The sequence below is a fragment of the Ciconia boyciana genome, chromosome 4, assembly GCF_034638445.1.
Source record: "Ciconia boyciana chromosome 4, ASM3463844v1, whole genome shotgun sequence".
NCBI lineage: Eukaryota > Metazoa > Chordata > Aves > Ciconiiformes > Ciconiidae > Ciconia > Ciconia boyciana.
This window is the reverse complement of record NC_132937.1, coordinates 60,763,847-60,784,451: the sequence shown is the minus strand read 5'-3', so window position 1 is coordinate 60,784,451 and position 20,605 is coordinate 60,763,847. Positions and strand designations below refer to the sequence as shown.

General features: G+C 38.3%; 1 protein-coding gene across 1 annotated transcript in view; it reads left to right on the top strand.

Moving 5' to 3' along the window:
* FRMD3 (FERM domain containing 3) overlaps nt 1-20,605 on the top strand; it is a 140,355-nt gene that overhangs the window by 57,104 nt on the left and 62,646 nt on the right. The window contains exons 2-3 of the mRNA XM_072859275.1: nt 6,329-6,433; nt 19,192-19,234. Of these exons, the coding sequence (XP_072715376.1) occupies nt 6,329-6,433; nt 19,192-19,234 (148 nt within the window). The remainder of the gene's footprint in view (nt 1-6,328; nt 6,434-19,191; nt 19,235-20,605) is intronic.

The following is a 20,605-nucleotide window of genomic DNA, read 5'->3' as shown; positions in this document are numbered from 1 at the left end:
TCTTGTGAAACATCTGCACAAGGATATTCGTACCGGTGTTTCCAAAGATGGAGCAAAAAAGGCAAAGGAGTTGTCTGTGTATCCATCTTGTGAGTAGTTACTGTCATTTGTAATCTCAGAGAATGCATAAATCCAAAGAGCTGTAAGAAATTTGCTCAGGGTGCTGGAGGTTGTCAGGCTTAGGGCTGGCCTAATGTTCCACCTTGCTGCCTTTGGTTGCTGCAGAAGAATGAGGATTCTCTTCTTGATGTTGCTATTTGGGTGGGACTTAAAAATTAATCTAGAAGACACTGTGAAATTCAGGCATGCCAGGTTGCCTTCCTTCTCTGTCCCCTCAGTCCTCCTCCCTAGTCAGCTCTGAAGGCTTGATGTTAAATCAGTCCCATTCCCATAGCACCTGCCCCAGTGCAATGGTGATGCTTAGTGAACTTTGTTGCTGTGCCACTGGAAACAAATGCAAATGTGGTGACAGCTGTCCCAAAACTGACATGAACAGAGAATTACTCCCAGATATCCTTTTACAGCCACACTTCTGTGTATGAGAGCAGGCCCCGATACTGAAGTATAGAATAATTGTCAATGAAGTGGAAGATGTGTGCCTGTTGGGATTCAAGGCATTTCTCTCATTAGAAGCTCAGAAGAATGACCTCTTTACTGGAGGAGGATGTCCGAAGAGAAGTCAGAGATGTGAGAGGTGGCAGTCGAGGAGGCAGTTTAGTTCTGTAAATCTCTGTTGCTTTTTATAATTTTTGTCAGGTATTGTCAACTATACTATTTCAGTTTTCAGTGGGTAAAGCTGCTTTTTGAACTATGTTTTTGCCTTAGGGGAACTTATTGGGTTTGTCCATTTTTTCTGACCTGGTTAGGTTTCGTTCTATGGTCGTATTATGATTATTCTTGAATTAATTTATTTAATTTTTTCACATCCATAGAACTTCAAAATATGTTACACACTAAAGAAAACAGCATACAAACTCAGACATTATTGTTGCCTTGCCTGAGAGCCTGGACTTTCCATTTATTTAAACAGAAATACTGGTTTAAATGTGCTTGTAATTTACTTTTTTCTTTTTTTTTTTTGAGTGGATTTACATTAGTCTTGCAGCACTTAAGTATATGAGCAGCTGTATACAGAGGGTTACTGTTGGGAACTGTTCGCACAAGTAAAGACACTTGTGGGCTGAGGATTGAAATCCCCGGTACAAATAAACACCGTGTTTATGACTCTGCACGGCTTCTTACTAATGTCAGTGGCTTCCTGACAGAGATAAGCACAGCTGGCAGGACTTCAGTGGTTAGATAACAGAGCAGAAGCATTGTGTTTAATCTGCTGGTGACTCTTGCTCTTCCTTGTAATGACATTCAGATAAATAGACACAGAACTCCACAGTGAAGCAGATGCAAATCAGGAAGACATTTCACTGAATGCAAGATGTTAAACTGCTATAAATTATTTTCCTGTCACTTTCAGAATTGTGAAACAGTCACAAATGTTTTGTGGTCTCATTTTACATCATCAGAGAAGGGTTAAATTGGCAGAACAAAATATACTCTCCCTTGCTTTTTAACTTGCACAAAGAAACTAGGAATAAAAAAAGAAAATAAATCCCCAAAGCAAGGACAAGATTGGGATATTGTGTTAGACTGAAACTGCTCAAGAGCCACGGAGATGTTTGTTTGGATTAGTTTCTGCATAACAGAGGAGTTACCAAGGGATTGGGTTACTCGGTCGTAAATTTGCAGAATTGCAGAAACGGAAGCCGTAATAATAGTGTCTGGTAGTGAAAATGAAGCATCTCTGCAATGTCTTACTCAGTTGCTAGAGCTGAGGAAGAAACTCAAGTTGTCCTGTGAGTCTGTCAGTGGAGGACCCTGTATGATCATGTTTTCGTGTTTTGTTGGAGTGGAGAATGTCCCTTGTTTTGCTTAATTCTTTTGCAACAGCTGCTAGTTTAATTTGATACATACTTGTTTCAATAGAAGAGAAAACTTTTGATCCAGCTTAAAAAGCAGAGTTTAACAGTCATTTGCAAGTTGACCTTCTGTGTTCAGGGATTCTGTCATTTACTTGGCATTATATCTCTTGCATGTGTTTTGGGGTTTGTTGTGGGATTTTAGTGATATTAAGGTCAGATATTCAAATGCAGCCTTAGGAAAAACATACCCATCTTGTCTGTGCCTATTCGTCTAAGCAAATCAGAGAGTCATCCTTTAAATTATTTGTAGGAATCTCCAAAAGTCTATTTCTGTGTGAGTGTGTGGAAAGGCTACATTGTAGGACTTTGTTTAAGGCCATTTTTAAGAACACTTTTTATAGAGTATGGGTTACAGAAATCTGAAAGAAAATATATCTCAGTTGAGATAGCCAGTATTTGAATTAAGGGACTTGAAAAAAGTGACTTGTTTAACTTGGTATTCTTTCATTGAAAACAATGTATTGATTACAATCCAGGACATTTTGGTTCTCATGCTTATGTACTTTTGTGACTCTTGCTTCTGCCTGGGTTGGTCTTCTCTACTTCAGAATAGTTGATGACTTCTGGGTGAACTATGGTAAAATTATGAAAGATTTCAGCTGTGAAGCTTTTAAAAATCTGACTTGACTTTTGCTCTCAGATTCCCGTGGTCTGTTACTGACATTTTTCAGTAGTGTTTCAAATAATGGCTTTTTTGGTAAGGTCATTTTTTTCATGTTCTGACAAACATGCTGAAATGTAGCATAAAAATATTTTTCTGAATTGCTGCAAAATACTTTATTGGTATAGCAGGGTCTGGGGTTTGTGTTTTGTTTGTTTGTTTGTTTGTTTTTAAAGGATCATTTAATTGGAAAGCTATATGGCTACTGTCTGAAATTTCAGGCAATGTTTTATATTCATTATTCTGTGACCCAAATCCATTCTTGTGCTCTGTTGTGGATGACTGGCAGTTCCTAATTTAATTTATCCATATTCTTTCACAAATGAGAATCAGCTTTGGATTTAATATATTCTTTTGTACTATAATATGTAATAAGTGTATCAAATAACACAGGAGACAAGAAAGATCATCAGATTCTAAAGCTCAGGAGAATTTGGAGCATTGTTAGAGAAATGCAGTAAATGTTTATGGATGCTCTTTGCAGAAAACAAAATGAATAACCATTGCCCATCCTTCTTGCCACACTATCTGTTATGAATTCAGACTCGAGGTGCTCTGTGCCACATCAAGTATTTTCCTCTGTGTATTAATTATGATCTGATTTTTTTCAAATTTCAGGTATTTAAAAAGCATAATAGTGGAGCATTTAGAACAGTGTTTCTTATGAGAACGCTCATTACATTATGTATGTGCCTATTTAACCACTTTTATCCATCTTGAATCTTTTTTTAATATCTGGTAATGAATCATGTGGAGCTTGAAGGCTGACTGAGTAGCACTATTAACTGAAGTGTATACTAACCAAGGGTGAGGTTATTAACTAGTCCCATTTATTTATCTGTGGAGGGCTTGAGGATTCCTAGAGCATGAATTTAGCTCAGAGGCTTTTGTTCATTTGCTCTTTTCTGTTTGGTTCGTTTCCATCATCTATCTTTCAAGCAAGAAAACTAGGGCATCAATTCAGTTTAGGAAGGGAGCGTTGTTCCTGGATTGGAAAACACTCTATGTGCCCTAGACTTTTATCAGATTCCTCAAGAACTCAAAAAACTTTTGTGATTATTTAGGTGGGTGAAGCAAAGGACTTGTTAAATGAATGGATTAGAATGTGAACCTATAGAAGTTAGTAGATTTACTGACTGTTCTTCAGTAACACCCTCTGATGTTGTCAGATGAAAATATGACTCGTCTAGTTTCCTCATTTCCAGTGTTTTAAAAATTGGATTTCTTTTGTACACTGTTGTCAGTAAAATCTGTTTTCATGTTTGACTGTACCTGAGTCACCTAATAGCTGTTATTCCCCAGTTCTATTTAGTTCATTGTAGATTCATCTTAAAACTGTGTGCAACTTGAATTTCACATCTGTGTTCAAATTTTTTCCTACTGCCTTTGTATTGAAATGTTACTGTGCAATTTTGTCTTAATATTTTGACGGTCTTGCTTATCATATAGTCACAAAAGTTTGCAGACACTTCTAAGATTTTAAGCTAGAAAATACTTCATTGAGATATGACTGTATAAGTGTAGACCTTTTTTTGTCAGTCACAGAGAGACTGGCAGTTTTCTTTTTGTACTTTTCAATCTTTGATACCAGCTTTGCCTTTTGAGGAAAGTTTTCTCTATGCTGTCACTAGCGTGCCCATACTTGTAACTGGGTACAGTATAAAAAAATGTCAGCGTAGGTGTTAACCACTCTTAACAGCAAAGAAGTCAGTTTTTAAATGTCCTGAAGCTGGAAAGAAACAATTACAGAAGGAAACCTGTTGCAGCTATGTTACATGGAAAAAGGTAGCAGTGCAGGGCGCAAAGCATGAGGTTGAGTGAGCATGTACAGAAAACAGACAAATTGGGTTAACATGCTTTGACAGTGGCTGTTTAAAAATAGGAAAACAAAGTACAGATACACTATGGCACAGACAAGGCAGTGGTATCCTCCAGGCAAGTAGCAGCATATGGAAGAGTAAAGGACACGTAGTGAGGGGTAAACATGTAGGAGATAGAAGGTGGAGGAAGAAAGGAGTAGCGGAAGTAGATGGCTTACACAATAGGAAGAGCAGCAGAGCCTCCCGCGTCTAGGAAAAAGAAAACTGTAGAGAAATTAACAATTCTCTGGTGGCTGGAAGTGAATTTGGGAGGAGAGAAGGTCCATGTGGCAGGGAAGGGGATGGCCACGGGAGCCCCAGTGCACTGGGTGGGCTGTGCAGCTCTCTGTCAGTGCTTTAACTGAGGGTGCTTTTTATTTAGTTAATCTATTTGTTCAGTGATGGAAGCGAAATGATGAGCAACTGCATCCACATCAGAATTCCTTATTAACTGTAAAGATAAGAAAATAGAGCAGTAGTTCATGGATTGTATTCTTTTCTAACATTCCAGTCTTGAAGCATGTCTCTTTTTTTCCGTGGGAAGCAGTAGGTCTCATGGGACAGCAGTGGTCCCAAGGCCATTGCTTCTTCTGCCCTTTAGAGTATGACCTCGGACAGGTCACAGCACTGGCTTTGCCTCAGCTGCTCCTGTGTGAAATGCAGATGATAACAATGTCCAATTTTGTAAAGTACCTTGAGAAATGCAGGAGCTATCTGTTCATTTTTGCCTAGCCATGCTGTTTATGGTTTAAATTGCCTGTTAGGTCCTTAAAGGCAGGTTGAATAAAGCTTAGCATTAAAGTTTTCAGGGAGTCATTTGGAGGAAAAATTAAGTAATTTTTTAATATAATATGATTGCATATCCTGTGTAGTTTCTATTTTGTAGACATTAAAGAGCTAAGTTCAAGTTGTTTCATGTCAGCAAAGGGTAGTGTCTTGCAAACGCGCTACCTGGCCCACAGCAGAGGCATCTCAGTGCAGGACCAGGTAGACAGAGGGAAAGAAATGCAGAGACCTGACACTGCGTTGTAGTGAAGCACCTTTGTCTGCTTAGAGTGGTCTATTTTAGGAGAAGTGTTAATACTCACACACATCACAGTTCAGGGGAAAAAAAAATCACATTAGCTGGATCAGAAGAAATGTGAAAATTCATGTAGGTTATCTGTATCAGGCAGTAGATTAAAAAGAAATGAAACACAGTATTACAGAACAAAGCAGAAATAAAGAATGAGATCGTTAACTAAACATGATGTGTACAGGAAGTTTCCTTAAGGCTACAGTTACCCAGTGACAATGCAAAGATGAAAACATCTCTTTTAGTCATTTGGGCATTTCTTCCTTATACTGTAGTGCTGCCTGCGAATTAAGGATCAGGTCTCTCTTGCTGTGGGCATTGCATAAAGATGCAGTGAGGTACTCACTGCCAAAACTGCTTGCAAACTTGGGGGATGTGAAAAAACACACGCTGTTTTGAAATTCCATATGTAAATGGGTATCTGTTATGCCATTATAGCATCAGGTGGAAATATGGTTACTAGTAATATATTAGATGTTATAAATGTGCAGCTATTAGAGTAGCATGAGTTTTCCTGAGGCAGCAGCAGTGATGATATTTTCTTAACAAATCAATTTGTGAATGTGCAGGGAGTATATTGATCACTGATCTCCTCCATCTTTTAGAGGAGATGAATGCTCAAATCCTTGTCCTCATCTGAATAACAACAAATTTCATGTGCCATTTTCCTTGACACTTTGGTTAGAATTTTTTAATATTTATAGACAGTGAGTTCAGAATACTCAGAATAATATATCAATTCTTTCTCTTTTTACAGAGAGAAACTAAAGGTCAGTTTCTCATAGACCACATCTGCAACTATTACAGCTTGCTGGAAAAAGACTATTTTGGCATTCGATACGTTGACCCTGAGAAGCAGAGGGTATGTATATGAACTCTGACTACATTTGCTTTTAAATAATGTTAAATTGATTTTTTTTTTTCAACGAGCAGGCAAGTTCTAATGCAAAGTTATGTATCTCTGAGGGTTTATATTCTGGCCATAATCCATAGAGGTTCATAAAGTGGCATTATTAAATTAATTTTCCCCTCAGTTCATGTATTTAGTTTCAGGTAAATTGATATATTCTGATTTGTGTAGTTCTCCTGGGCACTGAAGATAGAAAAGATCTATAGGCATAACTCAGGGGTAGCACAGGGTAGCTCTAGGCTCTGGCAGTGCACTGGAATTTGGGATTTCTGTTTTTCTGTAGAGTATGCTTCTTGGGAGAGGTACGCGGGAATCCTATTGAGTTTAACAGCTGAAAGCAGTCATTCTATTCCACTTTTCACAGGGCATATGGACTTAAGTATCTGTAATACACAAAACAGGTATGATTAGTCAGGTTGTGGGGGGTTCTTCAGGTTAGTTCTCCCTATGAGCATCTTTACATTTGTGCCACAAAATTTACAGGCCTGTGCTCTAGGCATTTGTGTGGACAGTGATTAGTCATCTCTCTGAGTTGGAAGGTGGTCCTGCAGGTTGTATTCTGTAGGTGATTTGCTACTACTACTCCCTGTTTGGTTTCAAATGATTGTTACTGTTTGAGAGTAGGAAGGGATGGTCAACACAGCAAGCAGAAGTCCTCAGACAGTGAAATTCAGAACTGCTCCTTCACTGTGTGGTCCTACTGGTCTCAGGGTTAAGACTTAGATATGACTTTAAATATCATGGGGGCATATACTGGCATTTAATATCTGTAAACGATCACCAGTTGGAAACTGCTGTGATTCAGGAGGAGAAAAACATTTTGCTGGATATATCTTGCTACACCCTAGTTAGTTTTATAAAAAATCACTGGAATTAGGGAATTGCCCTCTGCTCAACCTTATAGAATTGCAGTAGCTTTGCAAAGCTGCAGCAGATCATTTCCATTGCATCCTCCTTTTGAAATTAAAATAATGAGCAGAATAATTAGCAGTTACTCTGACCAGTGTACTTAATTCTTCACAATCTTTAAAATTATAGAGGTGTTCACCTGGTTGGAATTGAGAGAAAAAGTAGATGGAGTGCTGGATTAGACTATAACTGGGTAGGACTTAATGAATACTTACTTTTATTGGGCCTTTCTCTGACAGTCACTAAAAAATTGCTACAGAAAAATTATTTCAGTTAACAGCAATTAAGAGGCTTTTTTTAGTAAAAACTTTAAATTTTTTTTGGCAGAATAATTTTAAAAAGTGTTGCTTCAGAAAAACCTCTAAAAACCCACTCCCATTGGGATGCCCGTTATATCATACATTATGTTGTTCCCATGTTTCAAAGAGCTGTTAACTATATTGACAAATTCGCTCCAGTATCTTATTCTTGTTGGCTACACAGTTGTTCTTTCACATCTTAATAGTATAGCTAATTCTGTGTTAAGTTTATGGAAGTTTATAGTTTATACTGAAGCTTAAATTTTCTCTTGGTTAATAGCAAAAAACAATTTGAGAAAACATTTATGTTCTTACCTAAAAAATCCTAGGTCTTAATTTCCCTTTATATCCAACAACTAAGAATACTGTGGCCATCCTGTGTAGTAGGATGGCTTATATCAACTGGCCCACTCTTCAGTTGGATTTTGTTAAGCAAACTTCTCAAGCTTACATTTTCCATACATGCATTTTTAAATGCTGATTTATAATTACTCTCATGTTTTTAAGTAGATGGATAACTTCTCTAATTGGATATTAGTTCCTGATTTTAAACTCTCTCATTAATTAGGACATGAATTATAAGGGACATTTCTTTATACAGACTTATATGCTCTGGATAATAAGTTGGAAACAACATACATTTTTCTCTTAGGGTTATTACAATTCGTCAAAATAAGCTATTTTTACATGCAGTATCTTCTATTGTCCCTTGGTCCTGTTCTGTTGTTTTTTTTTCTTTTTCTTAAGATTGCACTTCTAAATATTTATACATAAAATGCTTTCCCTCGGAGTGGCTATTTCCTCTGCAACAAACACTATCCTAAGGACTAAACTGCAGACAAATGTTATAATAAAGGAATACTGTTTTTATGTCATCTGGCTCTTTTGAATCTCTGATCTTGTTGAGGTTCACTTACCTGAGTCTTACCTCTATATCAGATACAAATGCATGAATACCTCCCAGTCAGATGCAGAAAGACGGTGAAACTATAATTACAATTCTCCCGTCAGCATAAGACTGCTCTGATCTTTTTCTGATCTTAAAGAAACATACTAGCCAACAGTCTCCTAGTAGTATAACAAGCATGGGACTTCATAAATAATTATGCTGGGGCCCAGGCATTGTAGCTAGATAAAGTTCATCAGTAAATAGCTCAGTAGAAAATTAGAGGAAATCATGATTTTGAAATGATGAGGTAGGTGATGGCTCTTCCCACAGTTTTGTATTTTAGCAGTTGTGAGCTTAGCTGCCTGAAATTCATGTTAACAAAAACCCCTGAGATTACAGAGGAGTAGTTGTTTAGGTATGCGGTTATAGCAATAAGCAGTAGCAAGTATGAGTTGTAGCGGGGTCACAAGAGGAATGTCATATCATCGTAGCCACCTTACAGGAAAGAGTACTTAGAGCTCTGTAGAAGAGATTTCTGAAGCTCTGTGGAATTCTTGCAGGTCCCACTAAGGAAAAAGGGAGAGACATTTCCTGCAGTACATTCTTATGGGTCGGTTAGATGTATTACAAAACAGAAACAGTAGCTCAGTAAAGATCTGTAGGTGGAATTCGCCAAGAGCTTCTTTCTAAAGTTAAATCTGGTGATTTGACTGAGAACAATTGCTTTGAAGGGAAGTGATAGTTCATCCTAAGCCCGTTCAACGATATGTGTGACAATGTACTTCAGTGCCCTGGAGGCAAATAAAGAGATGCGGGACAATGAATAGAATTAATACTGCCTGGTCTGGTTTTGGCAATAAGCCACCAGCATGATGTGGCTATTATGAAAGAAAACACTTTGGTTTTGGATTTGTATTTTCAGGAAAGTATTGATGTCATTACACCCTAATGAGACCTCAGCTATTCTGATCTAGATGCCTGCATTTAAGAAAGCTCAACTTAACTGAATTGGGAGAAGCGATATTAGAAAGATAAAGAGAACAGGGAGCTTGTTTTTGAGACGATGTTAAGAAGGGCATAACCCATTTAGTGCAGCAAAACAAAGGATAACAGTATATGGTTATACAGGCATCAGACTGTAAACTAGAAAGAAAAAGAACATTTAAGCAAGAGAGGTTGTTTCTTAATTAAGCCAATGAGAGCTGCAGCATCTGGAATGGCCATAATGGAGGCAATGGGGCAAAATTTTTAAGTAGATTTGTAAAGCATTTTAAGAGAGGTCTCTATAATTTTATGGAAGGAGTTTATATTAAACATTGACAGAGATAGAGACTAAGTACCATCTTCTGAAGTTTCTTTCAAAGAATATGGAATAAAAGCGGAAACAAGAAAGCATAACATTTATTTTAGGAGAATTATGATTGATTCTGATGCAGGTAGCATACAATTCATGTTGCTTTGCTCATTTTCTTGGAAGTGTTGAATGCCTCTGTTGTAGTTTATATTCCACTGCATAATCTTTGTCTTTGCACAGAAAGCACTATATCTGTGGTTCCAAATGAAACTGCTAAAATCATGCATTTAATTCTGGCTTTTAGTGAATTATTCTTGATTGGCTCTTTGAATAGTTAAGTTATATGACATAATAGTATATTATTATATAGTGCGCACACACACACAGAGACACACACACACACACATATATATATAAATATTATGCAGAATTACTCCTGCTGGCATTTAGTCTACCAATGATGCTTGCCTCCCTTTTATTTGTATGTAGTTTTTTGTGCAAAGGTTGCAGAGTTGCTCCAAAAACTAATTTGCAGTCCTTTTGTTTTGTAATCTATTAAGGGAGCTCAAGCAGGCAAAAGTACTAGCTTTAATTCATTGTAAATGTCTTCTTTCAGAGTATGCTACCAAAATGTAGCATTTTGACTTAGGAGTGTTGAAACACTTGACTGAGTTTGAGACTTTAAAAAATGAAAAGTTTCAATATTTCAGATGTTTCAAACAAACTGTTTCAGTATTTGTGTTTAGAACATTCAGAACTTCTGACTATGTGAAAAATGTAGATAATTGAGCTAATTGTCTTAGGTTGGAACAAAATTTTGAAATGTGGGAAAACTGTGGTGGGAAATAGCTGTTGTTTTTACAGGTTATTTTTCAAGTAAGTTATAATGTATACTCCTTCCTCCCCCCAGCCCCTCTTTTATAATAATGATTTCTTTCTGCATAACTAAATGTGTGTGGATATTTTAGGCATACTTAAACTTTGTAAAATTTTCTATATTTTTCCATTTTCTATTCCATACCAAAAAAGAAACTCTGGAAGGCACTCTTAACAGAAGGCAGCATGGTAGCTTTTTTTTATATCTTTGGATATACAGGAGAGTAACAATGCCAACGACCTCAAATTGAACTAGCAGTTAAAGACTCTAGGTTCAACACCATACCTGCTGTTTTATCTTCTAGCATCACATCTGGAGGTTCCTTTGGGGAAACTGTGCCTTAGGGTAGCTTCAGAAAAGCCAGGATTGTACTAAAAGTATGCAGTAATTGCAGTATGCCATTTTATGTCTAATGGTACTACACTGGGAACAAATGAGTTCCTAATGTTCATATATTAACTGTTGAATTTTTTGCGTGGATTTCTGAGAAAAGTAGTTATATGGAATCACATTGCCTTTCTCCCCGACTCTCAACTATAGTAACTTTTGAAGCCAGTTTTGGTCAGATTTAGCTGGGGATATAGGTCTCAAACATTAAGTTCCTGTAAGGTTTGATGAAGATAAGCTGCCACATTGGTGGGTAAAACCCTATTATTCTTCTCACTGAGGTAAACGCTGTAGGGCAAACCCACTCTATAGGGAATCTAGAGAGAGCTGAGAAACAGAGACACTGTAAGAACCCAGAAACCATAATTTGGACCTTGTATTTTTTAGAAATAAGTAGTTTCAAACAGGAGACATACCTGGAGAAGATGTTACTGATTCTGCTACTCAAGGACCTACCTGTGGGTACATTGTCATGTACTAGCTATTATATTGAGGCCAGTTATCACACTCTCACCCTTGAGGAAATGCAGCATGGCTAATTCTGTGCCAGATACCCTGGGTTGACTGAGCACCTTTTTTGTGTTTTTTGGGCTGGTAGGAGATGGGAATAGAATGAAATTACACAGCTACTGTTCAGCATCTCTCACTAGAGAGGATCCCATGCTGAGAGAGGCCACTGGTTTTGAGGGCAATGGAGGATTGAGCTGAAGGAAGATGGCAGTGTGGTGAAATTTATTCCTTAAGTCCCTTCAGGAGGGCATCTCAGCAGTGATCTAAAGTTGGAAATACTTAAGTTCCCCCCCCACCATGGGTGGATTTGAGTACGTGATTCTGATTGTGTTTTTGAAAGTGAAAGTGTGAGGTGGTCATTAGGCAGAAATACCTTGGAGCTACCCATGGGGTAGAGTGGAAGTGTTAGGTGTTATGAAAAGGACCACTGTAGGACCGTGAAGCAACTGTGAAGTCTTACCAGTCACTATAGAGAAATTGTAATCACCCTGAAGCATTAAGGTGCTTTGTCACTTGGACATGTTGCAGCGTTGTCTGGGAGCAGCACAGCGGTGCAGTGGTTTTAGCTGTGTGCATGTATGTCTGCCAGTATGAAAACAAAGCTTTCAAATCAGTGAAACTGCTGTATGAATACCTCCCACTACGAAGCCAATCTTGAATGGTGGCTGTGAGTACACTGGGATTTTCTGACGTCCCCAGAGCACAGAGCCTGGCTCTGTGCATCGTTAGAAAGATGACATTGTGCACTACAGATTTGCTGGTACTCCTGCCAGTCTCCCCCTAGAGAACTGTCACAAATAAAATTCTTGTTTTGCTTTCAAGCTTAGATGCACTGAAAACTGGTAGGCACCTCTACACACAGGTAGTTTTTTGTCAGATTACATGTTTGTTTCACTAGTAAAGCTGCTGGGGAGTCCCACTTGTATTTTAGAGTATGTCACTTCCAATGGACCTGGACAGAGTATTTGTTTAATCCTATAACCTAAGTTGTTCAGCATTGTCCCAGTATTTACTAGTGAAGGAAATTGCAGCCTGTTGTCTGTGAGTAAGGAATTTCTTTATCATGAAGTAGCAGTTCTGTTTTTAATGGGACATGTACCCAAAATGTACAGCAGTGCCTCATCATACAGACCTTTTGAAAGGGTCAGCAAGTCTTGGGTGCAGCTGGTCTCTGCTTTAGCAACAACAGCTATTTAATACATGTTCTTAAAAATGTGCACTTAGTCCCACGTGAAGGTGGTGAAGGTTGGCAAAAAGACACAACAGATAATCTGCAACCTCAGTTTAACAAAGCTATGTCTTTGTGTAATGACTTGTAAGGCTCCATACAGCTATGTAAAGAGGGCTATCTGGGAGCTCTTCAGTCTCTTTGAAGGAATAGAGCAGAAGTATTATAGGCTGAACACCAGAGTGACTGAGCCATAGGTTAATTAAAATTTTAATGCTTCTCCATGCATATGAATCTCTCCTCCTGGACAGATTTATCACAAAAATTAGATGCTTTTGCACAAAGTCTTGCTGTGACCCTGCTTGGTGTGTGCAGTTCAGGTCATGCTGTTTCAAAAAAATATAGTAGAACTAGAAAAGGAAAAAGGAAGGCCGTGAGAATGATATCAAGTAGGAATGGATTTCATATGGAGATGGATTAGAATAGAGTAATTCAGCTAGGAAAAGAGGTGAGCGAGAGACAGTGAGTGAGAGAGAGGGCAAGAGAATGAGCAAGAGAGAATGAGAGAGAACAATATAATGTAAAATGGCCTGGAGATGATGGTCAGGGAAAGATTGCCCTGTAATTCTTGTAACAGAACTAAAACGCACTTAAGGAAATTATAAAGCAATAGGTATCGAGAAATAGTTTTAAAAATACCATACTTAGTCATAAAATTCATTGTTGTAGCTGCCAAAAATATAAAAAAAAGTGTTTAGACAAATTGATGAAAGTCTAGAAAGACTTACAATCAAATTGTAATGGAAGCTGGTGGAACGCTGGAAGCACAGTGAACACAATGGGAGCTACTACTTTTGTTCTTTTTCTGAGTGTTTGCTTCAGGCCATTTTCAGGGACAAAGTGCTGAGTTAAATGGATACTTGCTTTTACCAGTAGAGGTGCATTTATGTACTAAACAAAATCTTGGCACAAATGAATAGCAGTGTGAATATACATATACACTTAATTCAGCAGTAATGCTACTAACTGAAATATCTTGTGTGAAGATTAGTAACTTTGTAACCCAAATCATTCTGCAGGCTATTTTAATGAAAATAAAGATTTTTTCCCATCAATTGTGAACCTGTTGGCTGTGAGTGTGTGGTGGCTCATGTATACATCAATATATGCAGATGTTACGGCCAGATGTTCAACTAAGGTAGCGGTTATGGATAGGTCAAGCTACTCCAACTTGCAGCATTGGAGTTTCTCTGAATATTTTAGTGTAATAGGAATAACAGAGTGAGAATTTGGAAATTTGTTTAATAAATTCCAGCTCAGAATCATACAAATGGTGGTTCTGTTCCAGCGTATGGTACTATTTCTGGACCAGATTAATTTTTGTGACAGTGGTGTACATTGTTTCTTCCTGCTTAGCATACCACTAACCAGAGCCGATGCCCTGATTTTGGGAGTACTACAGAGGAACAGCTCCTTTGCTGCAATAGAACAATATCGATATTCTTGGTATAGAGGTTCTTGAAGGCATAAAAAAATAGTGTCAGCCTCAGGGCATGAAGAAGGAGACATGCAGGGTGCCCCGGGTCATTTGGCATCTGTTGTGCTGTTGTAGAGTGGGCAACCAATTAATTCCTCTGTCTGAGCTTCCATTAGCCTTGGATACTGTTACTATTTTTTTTGAGTCTGACTTTTGGCAGGCGGTGACCTGGTGCAAGTCACTGCCTTGAGGCTAAAGCAAATTGATTTTGATTTTGCTTTACATTCAAGGAAAAGGTTAGGTATTCATTTTCAAGATTAGTACAGGGTTGAGATTTAAATAAAATTAATTTTATTACTTTTCTAGCAGTGCTTCAGTGCATATCTCCATTCTCCTGCTCTCTTCTGTCTGTTAAACAAAGTCTTCAAATCCAGTCCTTGCCTGGCTGGAATATTCTTGTGACATCTGCAGGTTCTTCTGATTCTGTTTTACTGTATGCACATCTGAGCACTTGACTGAGTATTGCTTGCCGAGGGGGATTTAAATATTCACAGCATTTGGCCACTTTTGCTTGTCCTTTCATTACTGCTCCTCTTGCAAACACAGGGACTAAATCAAAAGCCTCTTGTGTTGGAGGGGGGGAGAGACTTTTCACTGAATTCATTGGACTTCTGGTTGGTCAGGTCCCAAGCACCTGCTTTTGGCTTGGTGGTTTTTTAGGAGGTGGGCTTTGGTTTGTGCTGGTCTTATGCAGGAGTCTGTAGAAAGAGGAGACTGGAACACACATCTTTGCACAGTAGAGTGGCTGTTGCAATGTAGAGGAAGAAGAATGTGGGGATTTTAATGACACCTGACCCCTTACAAGGGCTGTAAAAATAGGTGTGGGACATTGTGTCCTCTTTCCTCGCTGCTTCTTATTCTAAAACACTTAATCCTGTGCTATGCCGAGACCAAGCTCAGTCCTGTCTGAGCTTCTCAGTGAATGTCTTTGTTTGAAATAGGTTGTTGGCTCAAGTGTCTTTACTAAAAGCACATCAGTGTTTGTGGAGTTAAATTGGCTTTCCAGAATGGTGCTTTTGCCCTTGTGTGGTGTCCTTGCTCATCCTGAGCTTGTGCTGTGGAAGCTGGTAGCACATCAGCTGCTCAGCATTTGTGGGTAAGCAAGAACACACCTGGCCTCGCTAATGACTACTCAGTGCCACTTAAAGGCTGATCAGAGGTGAGGGCTGTATTTACAGAGTAAAAATTGCAGTAGTCTGAAACACAGCATGCAGCCGCAATGAAACCTTAGTCAGAAGGCAATTCTCAGCATATTTTAGGATCCCAGGACCAAAAGTGCTATTCACAGTAGCTTGCTTACTCACCACTGGCACTTGAAGCACCAAGACTAGGTAGCTATCCCATGACTGACCTTCAAGATCTCTAAGTATCTTTCTCTCTGCCTTCTGCTTCTGTGACGATGTCTCCTTGACCATCTAGATACCCAGATGCTACCCAAATCTCTTTCAGCAGAAGAGATTAGAAACTGGCTGTGCTGAACATGAATATCCTCACAGGATCCTTGGTAATAGGTGTTATCTGAATTAGGATCAAAGTACTTTCTTCTCCACTGAGCAACAACCATGTCGCTAACATGCCGTCAAGGAAATGGGAGGCTCAGCCTCTGCAGGAATGATTTCTGATGATCATCAAGTACTATCACATATAAAGCTAAGCTGGTTTGAGGGTGTAGGCCATCATCCATTTAAAGCAACCTTTATGGGCATCAGTGTGACATACATGAAGCAAAAATGAAATTGTCTAAGATTTTGGGTTTTTTTTTTTCTTCCCCTAGTTTCCACATTTTACTGCAAGGAGAGAAATTAAAGATTCTTGTCTCTGGTTCCAAGTTTACATGTGACTTGTTTTGTTTGTCTGTTTTGTTTGTCTTATGAGGTGTTAGCCTTACAAGAAAGAATTGGAAACACCTATGCAAGGCAGTGTGGCATATGGTAGTAATGAAAATTTTTGCAGCTGAAGATTTAAAATGCTTTTAAAATTCAGCCTGACAAGCTAACTCAAAGTGTTGTATTTTCCTTTAATCTGAGGACTCTTTTTTCTTTTTCAGCAAAATTGTTAAATAAAAGATTGATACATGGAAAAAGAATTTTGCAAAGCCAGATGCTTTTCAGCTGAAAATTCCTGCAGAAACCCTTTGATGAATTTATAGGAACCTTAATCTGGTCCTAGTGTAACAGCTAATTAATATTGGAATAAATATAGTATGAATACTCTATAGTAGAGATGAGGCACAGTTATTAATTATTAATAGTCGATGCTGTAAAGCTGGAAGATAAGAATCAGGGGAAAATCTTTCCTGAATCTCAAATTGAAATACGCAAACAAATGTAGGGGTGGCTATTTTCAGAAGCACTAGCAATGACTAGGTGTTTATCTTCCCCTGACACTCAGAGAGCATTAAGCACCTAATTGCTGTGTCTTTGAATATCTCCACAAATTCTAAAGTAACTGCTCAGTTTTCTGGAAGATTCAGCTGAATTGCCTACACGTTTGCAATCTTCCACCAGCAGAAGGTCACCACAGAAATCTGAGCTTCTAAAAACTGCCTGTCAGTTCCTTGACCTCCAAGTGAAAGTCTAGACTGCTTAATTGCTCAGTGTCTTTTCAATCCATTTTTAACCCATGAAAGGTCAGGTCTTAGTGAAACATGTTTGCTTTTGGACATTTTAGCTAAATCTGCATTCCTGGGGGTTTGGTGCACAGCATGAGGTGCACATCATCCATGTTTCCCCTTTTTGATTATTCATATGGTTTTCATATTTGCAAATTGGCTTTTTTTACCTCTGACTTTTTGTTAGAATAGGTAATTGACTTTTTCAAACAGCAATAAATGCTGACCTGGTCTGTGCTAGAATTTCAGCCTGGCCTTTCAAAAAGAAATATCAAACAAATTGTGTTGTGCTCCTGCTAGATGAAAATAGTGAGATACCTCTTAACTCTCAGTTCCCTGGGAACAGTACAGCACGGCTCACTGTCCCAGTTCCTCTTTGCTGTCTAAATCTTCAGCTAGGACTGCCTAGATCCTGGTGGAGGTGGGGTGGGTGTGTGAAGAGGTTAAGGAAAGTAAACCTTGCATATCTGGGTGTCTTGACTGGTTTCCTGTCTGTGAATTCATTCTGGATTATGTATCTATAAAGTACTGCAGACAGTATCAAATTTCTTAAATTACCTTACCTTTTTATGAACAACCCTCACTCCCCATTATTCAGCTCAAAATGTATAAATAATGTATCTGTGTGATCTAAAAAAGAATGAAATGAGCTAGATATTTCTGGTGAGTTGGTGAAACAGTCATTACTTTCTCAATTCTATTTCTTTCTTCTTCTTCCCCAAAATGAGAGATAGTGGGGAGAGCAAAGAGGTGAAGAAATGGTGGGGGGTTGTTTTTTGGTGGTGGTGGCTGAGGTTTGGGGTTGTTGGTTTTTTGGTTTGTTTGTTTTTTGAGTACCAGGGTTCCATATCAGTCTCTCAGTGATAAGTGAGCTTCAAACAGAAATATGTAGTAGTGCTTATCTCCAATATTGCTGTAAACTATATGCAGGAGTTTCTGAGCAGCCATAGCATATAACCTGCAGATATTTGAAAATGTTCTTTCCAAGGTATTTGTTTTGTCAGAAGTTCTGTTCCATAAAACTAATTTACAGTTACCCCTGATTTTGACTGAATTCTTGAGATATCATGATTTTTAAAATAACAATTTTCTGTCACCTGTTAACAATTCCTACAAAATATCTTCCCCTGGCCTTTCTCTGTAGTAGAATTACTATAAGTTATGAGGAAAAATAATAGCTGCTGTAGGATATTTTAAGTATTACATATGGTTTAAAAAAATTCTAGGTTTTCTTTTTGCAGTAGACCATAGGGTTTTAGAGCTAGAATGAAAAGGGTTAAAAATGAAATCCCATAGTGCAAGGCCTTCCAGTGTTGATTATGCTTATTAAAGCTGAATACTATGCTTTTTGACCAGCTGCTTCTGCAGCACAAATCTCATTTTAGTGTGGAGATTTTTTGCTTACAGGAAAAATCCTAGTACAAATGCTATTGGCTGTGGTCAGAAGTGGCACTCGAATATCAGCATGCTCTTTTGTCAATCAAAACATCCTCCTAAACAGTTCAGCTAGTGTTAGCAGGGGATGTGCTAAGGCTCTTACCTAAAATGTGAGCCTAGATTTTCATCACAGAAGCATCTGAGTTTGTTTTCCAGGAGAATAAAAAAAATGAAAGTTTTTCTGCCATTGCAGTCTTTCCCTGTAAAGTTATACACCAACTGGTAGGCATCCATACCTCTCTGCTGTGCAATGACTGTCTGTAGTGTAAACATTTCATGGAAAAGTATACTTTTTTCCCTTCAGATTTGTAGTTCTTTCTAGAAAAGAACAATAGCTTGTGTTCTGAGGGTGCTGACTGAGAATACAGTATTTACACATGCTTTAGTTATAAGAACTGTAGAAGAGAGCACTAGTGAACAGATGATGTTAATGTTGCTGAATAGTCTGTCCTACTGTCCAATATGATCATTCTTCTGGAGAAAAATGGCTGAAAGTGTAAGACTGAAATGTCTACTGCAAACTAATCACTAGAGCCTATCTTCTCTAAATTTGTCTTTGAAATATTTGTCTTATTTTTGTCTCAACTACATCTTATAAGCAGTGGTAACATCAAGTATGCTTATACAATACAATTCCAGTATTATAACAGTATGGAGGTGCTTCTTCCAGTTTAAGTATGTCTCAGTGAAACCAAAATCCTACTTCCTATTTTTGGTACCACATACATCTACAAGGACGTTGTTGTCTGCTGTGATTCGTATTAACCTCTGCTCTCTGCTTTGCCTTTGCAGCACTGGCTTGAGCCCAACAAGTCCATCTTCAAGCAAATGAAATGTAAGTGTTGAGAGCTCATGTCTTTAAACTGCTTTTGAAATGCCCAAAGGTTTTCCTGTGCTTCCATGCAGTAATTCAGAATATGCTTCATTTGTTTCCTGGTGCAAATAAGCCCTTCATGTCCTATCTGGACTCCTAAAAACTCCATGCTACCCTCATTTCACTGTCTCACAGTACTCTGCACAGCAAGAGCTTTCTCTTACTGCTCAAGGCTAGAGCCAGAGGCCAGCTGATGTGTGTGGGGTGGCAGATCTGGTGGGAAGATCTGTATGTTCTGGCTCTCGTTTTCAGTGAGATGCGATCAACCGCTGCGAGATGGCAATAAATATGGAGTGTGGCAATCCGCTTCTAGGTCTTTCTGGTTTGCTTTCTTTCCACTGCCCCTGCTTCCTGACAATGCAGAGCATTGGTTTGAGGTCATTGTTACACTCCAGCAAACGCAAGTGCTATGGGTTAAGCGGTGAGCTCCTGCCACAGGCAAGTGGAAAATTACAATCATTATTTCAAAAAGACTCCTCAAAATAGGAATGTACTATTTTAATTATCTTTTTGAAATGTTATGATCTGGCTCATCCTTTCTGTTAAATGGGCCAACTGTGAAGACTTCTTCAGGAAACAGAACTACTTTGGTACTCAGAAGTTTATATCTAGCAGTGGAAGAGAGTGTTTATTTGGCAGTTCTGGAGACTTGATTTAGGTCATTGGGACTTGTGTCTTGTTTAATAAAAGCTGTTGTCTACCTATCTACTTAGTTCATGAAATGAAGGAGAATTTTACTCACGTACCCTTTGTATGCAGTTATTTTCTGTTTTAAGCATAAGTACAAGGTGTCTTTTGTGTGGGAGATAATGTATTTTTTAAAAATGTGATGAGACTTAAGAGATTGTCTAATATGTAAAGACAGTTAATCCTGGGTGTTGGCTGGACTACATGGAATAGTTCAAGAAATTATTCTGTTAATGCAGCAATAGCATATACTGCAACATGTGTGTACATGTGCACATAAGCATGCACACATATACCTAGCATATTCAGTATGAAGTGTTTATATCTAGTGTTTAGGTAGCTGGAGTGTTATCCAATAAAAAATAAGTTCAAGAATGTCAAGCTAAAACTAAGTTGTGCTCCTCTGCAGTGCTAGTGAAGGAAGGAAAGAGGGACTGTAATAATCTCTTCCTTCCTTCCAACGTGTTATCAAAAGCAGAACAGGGTTTCCTCAAAGTATCCTCTAATCTGCATTTGTATCACTGCTTTCACCCAACAAAGCGTAAGGGCTCATGTTTCTTCTTGCACTTTGCATAGCAACATATTCAGGAACTCTGCCAACAGATGAACTCAGAGTGTTTTGATTTATTCAAAACAACTCTATCT